The following is a 20,223-nucleotide window of genomic DNA, read 5'->3' as shown; positions in this document are numbered from 1 at the left end:
GTGTGCCCACGTGCATAGGATGACGATAATTCCCAAAAGGACAGTGAGACACTGAAGAGGATTAGATGGAGATATGAGAAGCTTTTACACCCTGCAGAGCTTATAGATCCAAAGATGAGAGACATCCTGATGATTCCACCAGCAAGAGCTCCACAGGATAAAATAAAAATTGTAGAGATTACACATGATGTTAACACAAGAGCAAGGGAAGAATAGGAGGCTAGATGGGAGGAAGAGCACAATATCAGAAAAGAAAAGGATCAACAAGTAAAAGAAACAGAAGAGTTGGAGTCAGCCAACTTGGAGATGCTAAGGAGCTTGCAGAGGGGTATTTTTGTCTTTGTGAATATGGAAGATGGTGAGAGACAACTCTCCCTTGACTTGGTGGATGTCAGGACTTTGATGGATAGGACATCACAAATCTCAGACACTATCCTATACGTCTGCCTAAAAGTAAGTATGCAAATTGCATTTACTGATGATATGGTCCTTCCCTCTTTAGTTCTTTCCTTTTTCCTCAACAAGTTACCCTTGTTTTTGCAATTTAATAAAGTGCCAGCTTCCTTGAGAGAGCCATTCTGAGGTGTTTATTCTAAACTCTTAGTTGGCACCATTGCTAAGAAAAAGGAGCACTTCCCAGCAAGAGATACAAAAGTGGTTCACGTATTTGAACATGCTGGAGGTTACAGTAGTAATTCTTCCATACGAATCAGTGTATGTTACTTCTCTATCTTGTTAGTCATATGCATCTAATAGATAGGGGATGCCTTAGTTTTAGAGATTTGTGCTTTTGCAAGAACCATTGGAGTCTTTCCCTTAGAATTGGATAAGAGAATCATGTTGACCCTTATTAATTCAGTACCAAGATCACATCCTGAGTTAGGCCTATAAGTAAACATTCAAAGAACCTTTCTCTAGTATCTATGGCTACTTGAAGTTGGCAATGTATCTTATTGTGAAAGCTTATTTATTATGCAAGTGTATAAAACAGCTTCTTCATGTTCTTGGTTCCCTATATGGAGACTATGAATTGTACAAGTCAGAGATGAAGCATGTTCAAGTGCCCAAGCAAGGAGACTCAACACTCCTGTGGGGTTGGAGGGTGATGATCCATGCAGAATATATTCTCTAGAGTCTCTTCTCCATGAATCCATTCTTGTCCAAGGTAAGTGGAAGAATCATTGGGTGGACATTGATTTAGCTATATTTGCGGTTTGACATTGTGAATTTTGTTTATTCAGATTGCTTTATAGAACTATGATAACAACTATGTGGAGCGGTATAGAGTGACCATGATACGATTAATACTAAAGAATGGCACAGAGATGTCAGAGGAGAACCAACCGGACTTCATCGATGCTGTAGACATCGAGGAGAACCAACCGGACTTCCTCGATGCTACAGACGTCGAGGTGCTTCTTCAGACTGAGGGGGGGAGCCAAGTCCTTTTGAGCAGATAGAGGTAGATCCAAGGCCCAATGAATGATAAGGTTCACAATGAAGAACCCAAGGCTGATGAGGCAGAGCAAGCTGAAGATACAGAGCTAAAGCAAGCTGATGAGGCAAAGCAAGCTGAAGAGACAGAGCCAAAGCCTGAAGAGAAGACAGAGGCGAAGCAGACTATAGAGACCGAGCCAAGGACTGATAAGGAGGCAAATAATGAAGAACCCAAGGCTAGTGAGGATCCCAAGCTTGATGAAGATCCCAAGCCTAATGTACTTGATGTAATGTAACCAACTCAATTTTAAGAATTTTTTCTTAGGTGTTTTTTGTCCCTTAACAATGATTATAAGTTTCAATCATATTCAAACTGATTAGAAGCATGAATCATGCTAATAATGGTTCCAGATGCTGAGGAGGCTTATCATCTTGGATGTTAATGGATTGCTGCTCAAAATACAGCCCTAGAGCTTTGGACCAAGTATTGTAGGGAATTACAAAGTCGAGGGCATGCATGTCATGCTAAGATCCACTATATCAATTTATCAACTTTGTAACTAAGCACTTTAGATTGGCCATTTGGTCTTCAATGATGACACATAATTTGAGGCCTCTTGTCACGCTAGTTTTGAGAGAATATAAGATTGAGTAGACAGAATTGTATTTTGTATATGACCAAAGGAACTATTACATTGACCCAATTGCTTGCCATACCATTGCATATGCAACGCTATGTGGATATCCAACATCCGTATATGATCCCACAAATACAGTATTAATTGATGATGCCCCTGAGAGAAGGCTATGTATAATGAATATCACCCCTTCCTTTTGAAGGTAATGCAGACGATGTTTATTTGGAAGAACAATTGATTCCATATTTAGATGGATTGTACAAATCAAAATATGGATTCCATATTTATATGGATTATACAAATCAAAAGACTCTATACAAGATTATGTAATGAGAAACCCATTTTTGTAATGTAATGTCTTTAACTGTCCTATTCTCACTCAAGTAATGTGTCCTGGAAAATAGTATACATTGTCTTTTTTTTCAAAAATAAAAGTCAAACAAAAGGCTCTTGATTAATTATGTTAAAAGAGTACATTCAAATGGGTAATGTCAAGTAGGAGTGTCATTAACAAGATAGACTTGATTAATTATGTCAAAAGAGTACATTGAAGTGGGTATTGTCAAGTAGGAATGATCTTGACTGTGTTACCCAATTCTTTACATTGTATTAGTCGCTCCCTTCTAAGGAGGACCTTTCTTCCATTGTGAATGAAAGTAAAGTGTGTCGGCATGTCTTGCAATGATTCTTCAACAATATCCTTCCTTAGTTGTTGTAGATTGCATTTCTCCCGGATAGAAACAATTGTCACCAGTGTTGAAGCTTCATCAATCACTTCAATGTCTATGACTTTGTCATCCATTGCACTTGCGACTTCTTGATCCATTGGCACCAACTCTCCATTGATGTAACGAGACCTGCTATACTAGAAGGATAAGATAAAAGTTTGAGTTGCAATCATGTACTTTGCAACTACTGTCTCTAGTGCAATGTTACAATGGATATTGTCAAAAACTTTACTCAGCCATCCCTCATCAAGAAGTCTTGCTAAGAGGAATGTATCCAAATCTTTGCAGACAAGCATGGTTCTCGCTATCTTCACCTAAAATAAGCTAAAAAGCTCCACAAACACAGTAATTGGTAGGTAAACCCATAATTTTTACTACATGAGTTGGAATGCTCCCTCGTAATAGAGAGCGTTGCACATCCTTGAAGAACTTGCTCTTGCTGACTCCATTACTGAGGGGTCTGGGATAGGCCAATCCATGTAGTTCCACTCAGCTTGCACTCAGCTTGCAAAGGTAGCTCTTCCAAGCGGCCACAATTGTGTTTCTTGTTTAGCAGATGGTAGAAATGATCATAGAAAAAGATTCTTACATCTACAAGGCTTTTGTTGCTCCTTTCCTCATACTGTAGCGGACCAATGTGTGCATGAACCACATTCATAATTCCAATGATGCACTGAACTGGCTCCCACTCTTCATATGATGAGGGATACACATCTACAACCATAGACGTGGACAGTTTACACAATTCATGAGACCATTATGAGAAAATGGAAGATTGACAAGTGATAGATTAACTTACAGTTTGGTTTATGCGAGGGAAAATACATGTCATCTTGACTCTCAAGCACAAGCTCATTATGCATATATATATATGCTGCACTAGTACTTCCTTGATGGTTGTCCTTCCAACCTCTATCTTGAAGTCTTTCACTCTTCCTTTCCATGACGCCCTGAAGGTATTCTTGTTGCTTGTCTTTCTTCTCTTCCTTGACTGCATAAGGACCCAGGTGCCCTTGTTGGTGATTAGCACTTCAGTCCACTGATTTTGCGCATTGAGAGAGTTGGATACAAGTATAGTAAACACTGATTATCTTGGTCTCCTTGCCCTAGGAATTGAATCATCTATGATGGCATTAGTGGGGCAAAATCGGGATGACGAGATTTGCTACCCATCGTTTTAAGAGGAAATGGAGTACAGAAGGCTGAAGCTTCAGAAAATGGAGTGCAACCAGAAGATAGAGGAAATGAAAAGAGCGCGAGAAATTGTTTAAGCCCAAGAGAAATTTTGAGGAGGAGGGAATTTTCCCTCCTCTGCAAAGATACATGTATTTAATATATGGATATGAATAGAAGTTTCCCTCCCTACAAAAGTGTAGGTGTGTTTAATGCATTCGTGTGTGAAAAGTGTAGGTGTGTTTAATGCATTTGGGTGTGAAAAGTGTAGGTGTGCTTAATGCATTCGGGTGTGAAAAGTGTAGGTGTGTTTAATGCATTCGGGTGTGAAAAGTTACTATCAAGTGTAAGTATAGTACATTTTGAGGTGAAAAAGAGTTTTTTGGATTTAGGAAAAAGAAATAACATATTTTTCAATGTAACATTGCCTTCTTCCTGATTGGATGCGCTCCTTTTTCTCTCTCTACCAAAAGGCCCTATGAATGACCTCCAAATTGTCCTAATGTCTATCCCATAGGATATTCCATTTTGTATTGAGTCTAACATGTACTAGCATTCCATTAAATAGCAGGGGGGATGGGTAAAAGGGAATTGGACTGGGACCAATTATAAGCATCCAATGTAAAGGCATTTCTTCATTGAATGAGCATGGCCTTGTTTGGGTCCCATTTGGATATTCCAGACTGTATGAAGAGCATGTCATCTCTATTGAGTCTATACATTTGCATTAGTTGATTAATCTCAAACCATGTTTAGGCGATGAAATCCGATGTATCTTCCCAGCATTGTATCCCCTTCTTAGATAATTTATGAGCTCTCTTTAAATTATGTACATCCACATAATCATCCAGGAAAAGAGAGAACCAAATGGAATCCTTATGAAAAATACCTGCAGCTTTCCTAGTGATCTTTGACAGGCATAGTGTTTTCCTGACTCTGCTCCATGCTGACCAGATACTTCTACCCAGATCAGAGCCAGAGGATTTTATTTGGATTGTACTGAGAAACAGAGGGAGGAATGGGAGGTTTTTCCATTGAGTTCTATCCAACAGTCTTTGTGCACTCTAATTTCTATGAATTAAAACCGATCGGTCAAACTCAGGTTGGTACATACTTTTTATGATCCATTTGGTTGCCATTCTGATGGCTAAGTCCTCTACATTTGGGATCCACAGTCCTCCCTTCTGTTTGGACTGAGTATAGTATGCCCAGGCAACCTTTCAAATTTTGTACACATCCCATCCCTGACCAAAGGAAGTTTCGGCATTAATGATTGCAGCTCTTTAATATTACTCTAAGAGGGTGTCCAGCATGAGAGGAAGTAAATGGTCGTGTGGGAATGAGCAAATGTTCAAACACCAAGCATCTTCTTACTACCCTTTCCATCTATCAAACTTTTCTTTCACTTTTTCCATTACCCACTGCCATCTCTGTTTCATGGTCACTCCGAAACCCATTGGAATGCCCGGCAACCTGAACATTGTTCCTCTTTGATCACCTAACACCCTTGCTCACTTATCCAATTTGGAGGGTCATTAATCAAGGTTTTTATTCCTATTTTTTTATGATTAATGAGGGATCCTAAGGTAGTACAGAATATCAGAAGGCAGCACCAGAATGTTCTTATAGATTTCTCATCATTAAGCAGTAGTCCATTAGTGTCATCTGCAAATAACTGTAGACACATTTGCCCCTTATTATTTGGCAAGTCAACACCTTTCATTTCACCTTTCTACAAGGCATCTTGTACCAACCATTTGAGTGCATCTACAGCTATAGCAAAGAGTAAAGGAGCAAGAGGGCAACCATGTCTAATAGATTTCTTAAGTTCAAAGGGTTCTGATAATCTGACATTGATCACTACTCTCGCTCTGGCATTCCCAAACAATGTTGCAACTTTTTTGATAAAAAAGATGTCCTACATCCATATCCTTTAGTGATTGAAGGATGAAGTCCCATTCTAATCTATTGTAAGCTTTGTCAAAGTCAATCTTAAAGATTACAAAGTCATGTTTAGTGTTTTGGGCATGTTCCACTCCTTTCCACAAGGCAATAATGGCATCAAGGATGTATCGACCCTTTATGAAGTCTTTTTTTCCCTCTCTTACCCACTGTTTAAGGTTGTTATTGAGCCTCCTTGCCAACACTTTAGCAAAAAAATTATATGCTATAGGTAGCATGGAGATAGACCGCCAGTTGGAGAGATCATCCTTACCACCCCTTTTGTGAATCAGCTTGATTATCCCTTCATTCAGAGAGATTGGAAGAGGTCCATGATCTAAACTTTCTTTCCACACACAAGAAGGAGAGGTGTGACCATCAAATCCTTAAACTGCTTGAAAAATTCACCTAAAAGGCCATCTATACCAGGGCTTTTCCCATTCTATAAGCAATGTGTTGCATCTACAACTTCCCCTTCTGAAACGTCAGCTTCAAGAGTTGCTGCTAGAGAGTTGGGGATAGTTTTCTGTCTGCAATATGCAATTTCCTTACATGCCTTGTCTTTCTCCTCATTTCTGGCTAGAGGGGTGCTCAAAATGTTCGAGAAGTGTTCCCTTCTTGCGGTATTCATGAAAAAAGGGAAAAATTCTTTGTCAGCTTTCTTTTTAAGATGTTGGCATTGAATTATTTCCTCCCTTCTCAAGTCAGCTTTGAGATTATTTATTTCACTGCTCAAATCCTCGAGATGAAGACACTCTGCTTTCTAGAACCTTAAGTCTATTGTACTTACTGTTCCTTATTTGAGCTTGTGCTTTGGGGACCTCTTTTTTTAATTGAAACGAAGAAGTTTTGAGTGTCACAAACAGCTCTTGACCACACCCTAGCAGGAGCTCGAAAGGAGGATAAGGATTCCTCCCATATTTGTTTGATCCCTCCATGGATTGTCAGCATCTTGAACAATTTGGGATCGGTATGGAACCACCCAAATTAATTTTTTGACAAGAGGTTTTGAGGGTTAAAAGGATTGGTAAGTGATTTGAGAGAACAATATTCTTCATAACTTTAACAGTTGAACTTATGAATTTCTGACTGAGAACATCTGATATGTAGCATCTATCCAACCTAGCCTTCCTTGTCAGCATATATATCCTTCCATTTCTCCAAGTGAACTCAGTTGAAGATGCCATATCCTGTAGTGCATGCAATATCTTGCATTCCTCCCATCTTTCTTTTCTTGACCTCTGATTGCTTGTACCCGTCCAGTTGTGACTCCACCATGTTAAAATCTCCAAGCATAATAATTGGAGAATTAATTCTTATCAGCAGAGACATCCATAGCCCAGGTCTGGATCCTGCAAGACTCGAGACATATAGAGAGATCACAATAAATACATCCTCCCCCGTGTCAATCTAGACAACAATCCATCTATCAAAAGGGTCCACTTGTACCTCCTTGATGCAGGAGGCCAGTGTAATTACATCAACTCCAAGGGTTGCTCCCCCACTTCCTTATGGATGGTTAGTTACAAACCATTTGTGATTCTTCGAAACCATACATAAGTTCCTTTGCAATGCATCACCCATCACTTTGATTTCTTGCAAGAATATAAAAGAAGGTTTTAAACCTGATTGCCACATCCAATCTTTGATAATACGAGGTCTTATTTCATTAGTTAGACCTTTTGTGTTAAAGGACAGAGCTATAAGGTTGTCTAGCATCATGTTCTAGGGGTTTTTGATGGAGGTTTCCCATTGGGCTTAGGGGTCTTCTCATTTGGGGTTGGGGAATTCATCCCTCCCGCATGTGAGTGTCTCCTTTTAGAGGAGCCTAAGTCACCCAAGCTGCCATTCCTAATACCTTTCTTTATAGTTCAACAAGGGAGGCATTTTTTAAGTTTTCTCCAAGGAGAGTCTCCTCATTTGCTTATGAAGGGAGAATTGATCTTCTTGGAAATTTTCCTAAAAATCCATGTCCTCTACCTCCCTTGCAAAGACATCTTGTCTTGCCTCTACCTGAGATCTTAAGACATACTCATCATCATCAATAGGGGACTCCTCCCCTAGTTGGGAAGGTTCAACAAGATCCATTAGAAGGGGGATAAACCTATTGTTCTATTTTATTTTTGGGTTAACTCTTGTTGAAGGGTTTGTTTCTCTGGCCCAAATTTTGGAACCCTTGGTTATCAGTCTCTAGGCTCTTCTGTTCATCCAGTTTAGGAGGAAGAGGGGTGAAAGATCCCTACCCCCTCCGCGCAATGAATCCGGGATTTACTTCAGCTATCGTAACTTAACAGAATTGAGTCTCATTTTAGGGATCTATCAGTCCAACCTAACCCCATCCAATCCCATGGGTTAGCCAACCGCCAACCACTTTAGTGATAGGATCCATTTAGGAATTTGGTTATGTTTTGACCTAGGTACCAGGGAAAAGAGTTCCCAGGTCCCCTAGCCGGCGCTTCAAGCAAAGTTCAAGATAGTCACACCACTTACACACCCAATATGAAATTGCCTTTTTAACAAATTCAGCTGTCTTTAAAACAATCTTTTAATGAAACCATAGTATCACTGATCATAACCCTCCAAAATATCTAGCTTGAATTCTAATTTCCAATCATTCCTTCATCGGTGTACCTATGGCATCATTGGTAACCAGAACGCTCACCACCTCTTCACTCAGGGGCCTTTTCAATAGTTCCTAGCTCATAGTACCTGGCAATATAATCACATAAGAAAATCCAAATGGACTCTCCGTTGAAGATCAGCAAGATCAACCAACAGATCCATACAAAAGAGCCATGGACTCATCCGTTGAGGACCAGCAAGGACAATCAACTAGATCCATGCCCGAGTTCAGAAAACAACTCTAACACCTTGTTCGATTTTTCTTCCTCGACGTACGCGTGGGTATCTTCGGTGACCCAGAGCCCGAGCACCGTATGGTCAGCACCCTCTAGGCTCCTTCTTAGGTCACCTAGCGCTTCACTCATAGGCCGCTTCCTTGGTCCCTCATCCACTGTACCGGAATCTCACCATTTAAATCGAACGGTCAAAATGCTTCCCCACTATTCTTGACATAAAACAGTCATTTAAAAATACGTCATAAATACAGTTTCTAAACGAACAGTCATCTTTCCACATTGTTCCACATCATTTCTCGTTATTCCACATTCTTCTATATCAATTCACATTGTTTAATCCACATCTAATCATATGTATTCCCATCGTCCTTCATCCATTCTCATCTACTCATATCATATTACATCTCATCACATCTCATCCATTCACATCTACCCATATCCTCATCACATCACATCCATTCACATCTACCCATATCCATATCACATCACATCACATCCATTCACATTGCATCTCATCCATTCACATCTATCCCGATTCACATCACATCACATCTCATTCATTCACATCTATCTCAATTCACATCACATCCATTCACATCACATCTCATCCATTCACCTCTTATCACATCGTATTCGCATCTTATTTGCATCGTATTCACATCTATTCACATTTAGTAACATTTTTTACTTTTGATACCGATTTCGATACCAATGGGACTTTTTCTAAATCTCTGCCAATTGCTTGGCCTAGTTAAACTCGATGGATATTTTCATATTCTTTCTCAAATTTCTCAATTGAAATATATTCAATATTCTTCTTTTGAGTAAAAAATTCATGGGATTTACAAAAATCAATTCTACCCATATCTTCCAATAAAACTAATAATGCTCAAAATTTCACTTTTGATAAATACTCATAATTTGAATTGTGCTAAAAATTTCTCTTTTTCCATTTAATTTCTTGGATCTCAAATATCATGGGAATTCCTCTTTTTGCATTTAATTGATTGAATTCCGAATGTCATGGAAATTCCTCTTTTATCATAAAATAAATTTATCTAAAATTTCTCTTTTCTTTAATAAAAATATCCATTATTTCAAATATGTCAAGAATTCCACTTTTACCATTTAAATGATTGAATTCCAAATGTCATGGGAATTCCTCTTTTATCATTTAAAAATTTCTCATGCATAAAATAAATTATCTAAAATTTCTCTTTAAATTGAAATAAAAATATCCATTAATTCAAATATACCAAGAATTCCACTTTTACCATTTAAATGATTGAATTCCTAATGTCATGGGAATTCCTCTTTTATCATTTAAATTTTCTCATACATAGAATAAATTTATCTAAAATTTCTCTTTAAATTAAAAATATTCATTATTTTAATATATCAAAATTTCTCTTTTTCCATTTAATTACATGGATCTCCATTATCATGGGAATTACTCTTTTTGCATAAAAATAAAATTATCAAAAATTTCTCTTTTGTTTAATTAATTAATTATGCATAAGTAGTAAAAATTAGTTTCTCATGAATTTAATGAAAATCATTCTTTTAGCATAGGATGTCCAATCCTAGAATATGGTAGGAAGTCTTCTTTTCACATTATGCAAAGAATTGAGCTATGTATTAATTTCTAAAAATTTTACCTTATTTTTAATATTTCTAAAAAGAATAAGACTTTGTAATACAATTATGATAGAAGAACTATCTTTGAACTTAAATCTAATTTATGGAATTAAATCATAAATTTATCATAATTTTATTAACATAAAAGCATAAAAAGCCATTTTCTTAATCTCTAGCTTAACAAGCTTAGAGATTGATTTTGAATTAAGAATTTATCAATGAGAAGCATTCATTTGCTTAAGAATTAGTCATAGGAATGACTATTCTTTTGGGGAGAGAGAGATATACATAAAAAGCATCCTAATTAAGCATAAAGATTAACTTTTTTGTGATTAATCATTAGAATTCTTATAGAAAGCTTGATTTGCATTGAAAAAAATTAATTTGAAACTTCTCAAGCTTGAGAGGGGTTGAGAATATTAATGAAAACCATGAAATTACTTCTTACCTCTAGATTTGGCTTGCTTCTTTATCTTAGAAGGAAGCCCCCAACCAATCAATTGGTTTAGTATGTTGAGAAGAAAGCTTCAAGAGTTATTGAAGAGAGAGAGAGAAGCTCCAAGTTCTCCAAAAGTAGAGGATTTTAAAAGGATAATAGAAAATATCATTATTTTAATGTAATACTGGCATGGTATAGTTCACAGATGAGAATACAAAAGAATGAGGGTCTATTTATAGGTGAGGGAGTTCACTAACTGAGTCCAACTAAGTTGTAGAATTTTCCAGCTTCATTTTGGCTGAATTTGGACAAGATTTGAACCAGTTTAGCTCCCTTTTTGATCCAGTTTGATTCAAGAGAGAGGAGAGATAAAAATATCACAATTGTTTTGAATTAAAAAACCTTCCCACACATGTGAAGGAGGTGCCTACCTCAAAGGTCTCTCCCTCCTTACCAAGGTGTCAAAAATTCATCATTTCTCCAAAATAGCTCATTTTTTTAGTAATATCTCTTAATTTTTAACTAATAAACCTTGTACTCAGTCAACTCTAGGAATTTGGTTATGTTTTGCCTCGGGTACTAGGGAAAAGAGTTCCCAGGCCCCCTAGCCGACGCTTCAAGCAAAGTTCAAGATAGTCACACCACTTACGCACCCAATATGAAATTACCTTTTTCACAGATTCAGCTGTGAAAAACAATCTTTTAATGAAATTACCTTTTTCATAGATTCACCTGTCTTTAAAACAATCTTTTAATGAAATTACCTTTTTCAAGCAAAGTTCAAGATAGTCACACCACTTACACACCCAATATGAAATTACCTTTTTCACAGATTCAGCTGTCTTTAAAACAATCTTTTAATGAAACCATAGGATCACTGATCATAACCCTCCAAAATATCTAGCTTGAATTCTTATTTTCAATCATTCCTTCATCGGTGTACCTATGGCATCATTGGCAACTAGAACGCTCACCACCTATTCACTCAGGGGCCTTTTCAAATAGTTCCTAGCTCATAGTACCCGGTAATATAATCACATAAGAAAATCCAAATGGACTCTCCGTTGAAGATTAGCAAGATCAACCAACAGATTCATATAAAAGAGCCATGGACTCATCTGTTGAGGACCAGCAAGGACAATCAACCAAATTCATGCCCGAGTTCAGAAAACAACTCTAACACCTTGTTCCATTTTTCTTTCTCAATGCACGTGTGAGTATCTTCGGGCGACCCCCAGAGCCCGAGCACCGTATGGTCAACACCCTCTAGGCTCCTTCGCAGGTCACCTAGCACTTCACTCATAAGCCACTTCCTTGGTCCCTCATCCACTATACCAGAAGCTCACCATTTAAATCGAACCGAGGCTGGTCATCAAGACCTCGATCGACCTTGCTATATGCGACACGTCCTCCATTGACTCTCCATCAGCTGTTGCAACTTTATCACTTAGGTCTCCACGACCTCATTCACAAGATGGTCAAAATACTTCCCCAGCATTCTTGACATAAAACAGTCATTTAAAGATAGGTTATAAATACAGTTTCTAATGAACTCTCATCTTTCCACATTGTTCCACATCATTTCTCGTTATTTCACATTCTTCTACATCAATTCACATTGCTTAATCCACATCCAATCATATGTATTCCCATCATCCTTCATCCATTCTCATCTACTCATATCATATTACATCTTATCACATCTATCCTCATCACATCTCATCCATTCACATCTACCCATATCCATATTACATCACATCACATCCATTCACATCACATCTACCCATATCCATATTACATCACATCACATCCATCCTCATCACATCTCATCCATCCTCATCACATCTCATCCATTCACATCTACCCATATCCATATTACATCACATCACATCCATTCACATCACATCTATCCATATCCATATTACATCACATCACATCCATTCACATCTATCCCGATTCACATTGCATCTCATCCATTCACAACTATCCTGATTCACATCACATCTCATTCATTCACATCTATCTCGATTCACATCACATCCATTCACATCAACTCTCATCCATTCACATCAACTCTCATTCATTCACCTCTTATCACATCGTATTCTCACCTTATTCGTATGGTATTCACATTTAGTAACATTTTCTACTTTCCATACCGATGGGACTTTTTCTAAATCTCTGCCAATTGCTTGGCCTAGTTAAAGGTACTTTTTTCTCGATAGATATTTTCATATTCTTTCTCAAATTTCTCAAATGAAATATATTCAATATTCTTCTTTTAAGTAAAAGATTCATGGGATTTACAAAAATCAATTCTACCCATATTTTTCAATAAAATTAATAATGCTCAAAATTTCACTTTTGATAAATACTCATAATTTGAATTATGCTTAAAAAATTTCTTTTTCCATTTAATTTCTTGGATCTCAAATATCATGAAAATTTCTCTTTTTGCATTTAATTGATTGAATTCCAAATGTCATGGGAATTCCTCTTTTATCCTAAAATTAATTTATCTAAAATTTCTCTTTTCTTTAATAAAATATAAATTATTTCAAACATGTCAAGAATTTCACTTTTACCATTTAAATGATTGAATTTCAAATGTCATAGAAATTCCTCTTTTATCATTTAAAAATTTCTCATGCATAAAATAAATTTATCTAAAATTTCTCTTTAAACTCTAATAAAAATATCCATTAATTCGAATATGCCAAGAATTCCACTTTTACCATTTAAATGATTGAATTTCAAATGTCATGGGAATTCCTCTTTTATCATTTAAATTTTCTCATATATAAAATAAATTTATCTAAAATTTCTCTTTAAATAAAAAATATTTATTATTTTTATATACCAAAATTTCTCTTTTTTTATTTAATTGCATGAATCTCCATTATCATGAAAATTTCTCTTTTTACATAAAAATAAAATTATCAAAAAAAAAAATTCTTTAATTAAATAATTATGCATAAATACTAAAAAATAATTTCTCATGAATTTGATGAAAATCATTCTTTTAGCATAGGATGTCCAATCCTAGAATATGGTACGAATTTCTCTTTTCACATAATGCATAAAAATGAGCTATGTATTAATTTTTAAAAAATTTATCATATTTTTAATATTTCTAGAAAGAATAAGACTTTGTAATATAATTATGATAAAAGAACTACCTTTGAACTTAAATCCAATTTATGGAATTAAATCATAAACTTATCATAATTTTACTAACATAAAAACATAAAAAGCTATTTTCTTAACCTCTAGCTTAACAAGCTTAGAGATTGATTTTAAATTAAGAATTTATCAATGAGAAGCATTCATTTACTTAAGAATTAGTCATAGGAATGACTATTCTTTTGGGAAAAGAGAGATATACATAAAAAGCATCCTAATTAAACATAAAAAAGCATCCTAATTAAACATAAAAAAGCATCCTAATTAAACATAAAAAATAACTTTTTTGTGATTAATCATTAGAATTCTTATAGAAAGCTTGATTTACATTGAAAACAATTAATTGGAAACTTCTCAAGCTTGAGAGAGATTGAGAAGTGAAATCTTTTGAGAATATTAATGAAAACCATAAAATTACTTCTTACCTCTAGATTTGGCTTGCTTCTTTATCTTAGAAAAAAGCCCCCAACCAATCAATTGGTTTAGTATGTTGAGAAGAAAGCTCTAAGAGTTGTTAAAGAGAGAGAGAAGCTCTAAGTTCTCCAAAAGTAGAGGATTTTTAAGGGATAATAAAAAATATCATTATTTTAATGTAATACTGGCATGATATAGTTCACAGATGAGAATACAAAAGAATGAGGATTTTTTTATATAACTGAGTCCAACTAAGTTCTAGAATTTTTCAACTTCAATTTGACTGAATTTGGACAAGATTTGGATCAGTTTAGCTCCCATTTTTATCCAGTTTGATTCAGGAGAGAGGAGAGATAAAAATATCACAATTTTTTTGAATTAAAAAACCTTCCCACACATGTGAAGGAGGTGCCTACCTCAAAGGTCTCCCCCTCCTTACCAAGGTATCAAAAATTCATCATTTCTCTAAACTATCTATTTTTTTAGTAATATCTTTTAATTTTTAACTAATAAACCTTGTACGAAGTCAACTCTTCATCTTATGTGAGCATTTACTTATTTTTTGATATTTTCTTTTATTCTTTGGATTTATCTTATCTCAACACTTGGATTAATCCTTTTAGTCCATATGAACCTTAATTGGACCATAATCTAAAAATTTCTAAAAATCTAGACCCTTAAACTAAGGTCCTTATATCATTTTTATTTGATTCTTAATGCACATTAGAAAGTTCATTTTAAACTTCTATTTAAGGAGAAACCATTTTAGACACTAGGAGGATTTTTATATCCAAAGATATCTCAATTTTGAATTATCTCTCTCTAAATATTTTCTCTCTCTAGACCAAAATAAGGTAAAACAAGATCTTTCTCCTATTTCAGAGAGGGACGTAATTACAAGAACAAAAGGAGAGATTCTTACTTCTTTACACCTCAAAAGCTGAAGGAAAGAATCTTACAAGGGGAGAACTTGAAAGGACAATTTCTGATAAAGTAATCCTTAGCTCCACAGTGAAAACATGTGTTGAAAATATTCTTATATACTACTGGTTTATCCACTTCCCACTGAAATTGTTAGGTTGGCTGGTAGGTCTTAAGTGATGTCCATCTCAATTAGGACCTGTGGGTGCCACCTAGAATTGAGATTTTCAGTGGGTCTAATGCCTAATAGTCTACCCGAAGGGTTAACTATAAGTTTCAATAGAGGACAAAGATGTAGAGGCAACTTGGGGAGCTCTATCCAAATGGGTACCAAAGAGAGTTTAGGACCCAGGTGATGACCAAAATAGTGAGCTACGTACACACACTAGTAAGCATGCTAGGGATGGAAATCATTGAGCTTCACTTTAATAAACAAGAAGCAATATTACTTGTTAGGTAAGAATTGCATCTTTTCTACTTCCCAGCCCCTCGTGGCCCAATTGTTTCTAATCCATGTACGTAAAAACTGGCGGTCTAGGTCCAAAGCACAGTCCCACCACCGCTCTTACCTGGTAAGAATAATTCCACTCATTTACCCAATCTTCAGATAATGAGACAAAAAACTTCTTACCAATTCCAAGTTGCTGATTTTGCATTCAAGTAGGATAGTCACTTCCCTCTTTGTTGCCCTCTGCTATAGTGTCAGAACTTTGCCCTTGCTCGCCTTTGTCAGGGCCTCGTTGATCTGACGGATCTCTTCCACCTCTAGAGTCGGGGAGGCTATGTCGCTCCTCTGTGAGGACTTTGATGTTGCTTTTGAGTCCGACTCTATCTCCACCTTGGGTTCTCTCAATTGGGAGTCCATCCTCAGGGTTGTAAACTGTACGAAAATCTACAATTGGTTCCGAAGAAGGTTGGAAGTTCCCAAAGGTTAGGTTATCTAAACCTAAGTAGGGGGAAGGTGCCACGTGGGAACCATTCAGTGGAGAGGGTGCATGGCGGCTTTCCTGCATGATATCCTGGCTTCCGATTGAAGCCTGCTAGGCCCCCTACATACCACGTACTAATTGATCCGCCTTGGATGTCAAGTCCTCCACATGAGGCTACATGTCCTATATTGATTGTGTTGCTTAGGGCGACGAGCCTTCCGCGTGAGGGACTAGTTGAATTGGCTTTGGTTGCTTGGGAGTCGGTTTGGGGATGCCCGAATTGGAGCCCCCTGGTTTCGCCATGGGGGAGGCCCCCAAGGCCTGAGCGCTGCGAGAGATAGATTCATGGCATGATAAATCTCGTAAAAGGACACTTGCTGTGAAGGTTCCAATTGTATAATTAAACCTACCGGTTGCTTTAATTTGATCTGTAAATGTATGCTTTGATCTTCCAACTACAAATGGTATGATAAATTGATGTGAAGCTTCTAATTGCGGATGCTAGGGCGCCCACCTTGCAGCTTTTCTGATAAATTCGACAATTGGCTTGGACAGGCAAATATATTACAATATATTGTTTAGTGATAAAGATTGCTGATTTACACTCCAATCAGCTAAGAATTAGGAACCTAAGAGATTAAGGTTGGCATTCCTATAGCGATAAGATCTTCACCCTTCCAATATGAAGGCATATAGCCTTGCTTAGCAAAACCAAAAAAATTAATGCAAACCATTGCCATTACCGGGGTAAACTGAGAATCTCAGCATGAACAATGGTGTATGATGGTGGATGTTGAGAGTGTCTTGGGGAGAGGAAGCTGTGAGATGACAAAGGGGGTTGCATCACCTCCACGTTGCCCTCCAGCATCTGCACAACAGCGCTCATCGTAGGCCTCATGGCAACATCCTCCTGGATGCACCACAATGCAACTTGGATCTTCATGAGGGCTTGCTTACACCTTCTCTCATCAAGCTGGCCCTGCAATAAGGGGTCAACAATCTCCATAACCAGACCTTCCTTCAGCTTTTTATAGGCCATGGCTGGCAAGAACCAGTGTTCAGGGTTTTCTTGAGACTGGTCCACACTCCTCCTCCCACTAACCAGTTCTAATACAACCACGCCAAAGCTGTAGACATCTGTTTTGCTATCAATACCTGCTCCTGAAAGCCACTCTGGGGCTAAATAGCCAGGTGTGCCCCTCATGGTGGTAACCATCCTGCTTTGACCCCTATCCATACTCCGGGAGAGCCCGAAATCCGACACCTTGGCTTGAAGCTTCTCATCTAACAGGATGTTCTGCGGCTTCACATCCAGATGCAGGATGGTCTCTTCACAGTCTTCATGAAGATAGGCTAGAGCTCGCGCGGTCTCGCGCGCAATACTGCATCTGGTTTCCCAGTTCAAAACCAAAAAAGTATCAGTGAATAAAGAAGAAGAACAGGATGAAGATGGTACCCTTTCATCCTTCCTGTGAAAGATCCATTTGTCTAGAGATCCCCTCGGCATGAACTCATAGACAAGCAATCTCTCCATACGCTCTGCACAGAACCCCCTCAAGGAGACGAGATTCACATGTCTGATTCTGGATATGGTGGCAACCTCTGCACAGAACTCCTTCTGACCGCGGCCTTGTTTCTCTAATCTCTTAACAGCAACCATGGAACCATCAGGGAGGGTACCTTCATAGACAGAGCCGAAGCCGCCTCTGCCGAGCTTCTTACTGAAGTTATTTGTAGCAGATTCAAGCTCCTTATAGGAGAATCGAGCAGGCAGGCCTGCCAAGGTCTTTAAAAACTGTTCATCAACGTCCATCTCCATGCCGGCACTGAGAGCACGCTGTGCATCTTCTTTGCGCTTGATGCGGAGGGCGCGCACGAGCAAGAAGAAGAAAATAACAAGGAAGAAGCTGGTGCTCGCAAGCCGAAAATTGTGAACAGAGTTACTTGTGGTGCCAAAAGCTCCTTTGGAGAATAGCACCAAAAAGACCATAGTAATGGAGATGCAAGCCACCACCAACAGTATACGTTTAAGACTCCCCGAGATACTGCAGAATTTCATGGTAAAGCTGGATTTTAAGTGGTTGATCAATATTTAGACGGGCTTAATGTTTAGTAGGCAATGGAGGAAACTATTAGGTATGTAGTTGTTGAGTTTTAAATCCTTCTCTCTTCTTCTTAATTTTAAAGACGCTTAAAGACGCCCATGACATTTGGGTTGGCAACCTTGGTGATATACGTAAGCAAGTCTAAGGTTGATTGGTCTCATCCATCCTTTTTCTACTCCACCAATGTGACAAGCAAGAAAAATGTATAAGCACCCTTTTTTCAGCCTTAGGTAGTTTACACGCATTAACGTATCCTTGTCTTCTTGGCATGCCGATTAGGGTGTATGCATCCCTTTATACGCATCGAAAAAGGCATGCATCACATTGTGGGGTTTCCCAATGACAACCCAAGGAAAAAAAAACTAGATTGTTGTCAAAGCTAAAGTTTAAGGTCAAAGTTTATCAGTTCTTCCTTGCTTGCATCACCAATCCTAGCTGCTGATAGAGAAGATAATGCGTAGTGAGAAAAGTCAAACTCACAAGCCCAAGGTTTGAAAACTTGTATGTGGATGTGATGACCATCACGCCTACATGCATGAAACACACACTTGACCATATGTGTCCCTTTTTATAAGAGGTTTTAGATCCTCTACCTTTTAATTGGAAACATAAGCTCTACCTTGGGGATAGTGCTATCAATTTCATATTAAATCGGGTCGTTGTGCATTTCAAATGAGATTTTGAGACCCTTTTGCTACTTTTTTTGCTACTATGTTTACTGAGCTATGAGCGAGCTAGTGCAATATGAAAATGCAGCAAAAGCTAAAAACAAGAAATGAAAAAAATTTGGGGGCATCCCTCAAGCTACCCTAAAATTTTAAATTCGTAAAAATTTTAAAAACTTATTACTTAGAATGTTCTAAATTCCTCTATTTGCACTGTTAAAAAAGATACTCTCACGACAGTGGGTTGTGGAAGAGAATACGAGGTTAGGTGGTGATTAATGCATTCATGTGGCGGTGCATGAATACGAGGTTAGGTGGTGATTAATGCTTTCATGTGGCGGTGCATGAATCAGTACCATGGTCGGTTGTGAGCACATGCATGTGGCGATAGGATTGCTGGTGATTGAGATCAACTAGAAGAAGCTGGAGAGGGGGGGTGGGGAGAATGGGACTCACAAGAAGAAATGAAGAGAGAAAGGGAAGATAAAGGAGATGATGGGATCATGAAAAGGTGATAGTAGGACTGGATTTCCTCCCGTCTGAATGCTTAGCAACAACGCCCGGAGAACTTGCACAGAGGAAAGGTATGTATTAACATCTTGTCAAAGTTGGTCAAAAAGGCAGGTTGGTCTATTTCTATGAGCAATGCAATATTGTTTTGTTCTAAGAAACTGCCTAGTAAGGCAAAGATGGGTAGATGGCTCCAAGACGAAGTATTTCATAAGAGGGTTATCTCTTAAGTCTACTATCTTAGGAAAGTGTTTTTCAACATGTTGTTTATTAAAGGTTAGAAAGTAGTCGATTTGTTTGCAAAAGCTTCGTTATTTATGGGGTCAAAGTTGATACATGCTATGCCTTTTGATCCCACTTTTGATGTGAATTGAAGCCTCAGGGAATCATACCCAGTCTCGATTGATATAATAGGTCTCCCTCCCTGGCTGAGACTGGCTTTGAAGGAATTGGCAAGTACCCTAGGTCATGTATTGTTTGTGCCTAGTGAGATGAAGACAAACGTTGCCACTCTAACAAAGTATGTGTATCTTGCAATACGGCGGTTGAAACTCCGAAATCACTTGAAATGGACTTAGGGGAACTGGGGAAAATGGAATGGAAGTTGAATTTTGGAAGATTCATGGGAGCTTGCTTCAGATGTT

The 20,223-nt window shown here is 37.7% G+C and overlaps 1 protein-coding gene across 1 annotated transcript; it reads right to left on the bottom strand.

The window, feature by feature from the left end:
- Positions 1-16,780: 16,780 nt before the first annotated feature.
- LOC147638196 (G-type lectin S-receptor-like serine/threonine-protein kinase SD2-5) lies at positions 16,781-18,337 on the bottom strand. The gene has a single exon (XM_086795100.1). It carries the CDS (start codon positions 18,287-18,289, stop codon positions 17,039-17,041), a length of 1,251 nt encoding a protein of 416 aa, XP_086651226.1. The 5' UTR covers positions 18,290-18,337; the 3' UTR covers positions 16,781-17,038.
- Between the last annotated feature and the right edge of the window lie 1,886 nt (positions 18,338-20,223).

This window comes from Cibotium barometz, chromosome 5, assembly GCF_041138505.1.
Source record: "Cibotium barometz isolate CiBa-2024 chromosome 5, ASM4113850v1, whole genome shotgun sequence".
NCBI lineage: Eukaryota > Viridiplantae > Streptophyta > Polypodiopsida > Cyatheales > Cibotiaceae > Cibotium > Cibotium barometz.
The sequence above is the reverse complement of the archived record's forward strand: the minus strand, read 5'-3'. Positions and strand labels throughout refer to the sequence as shown.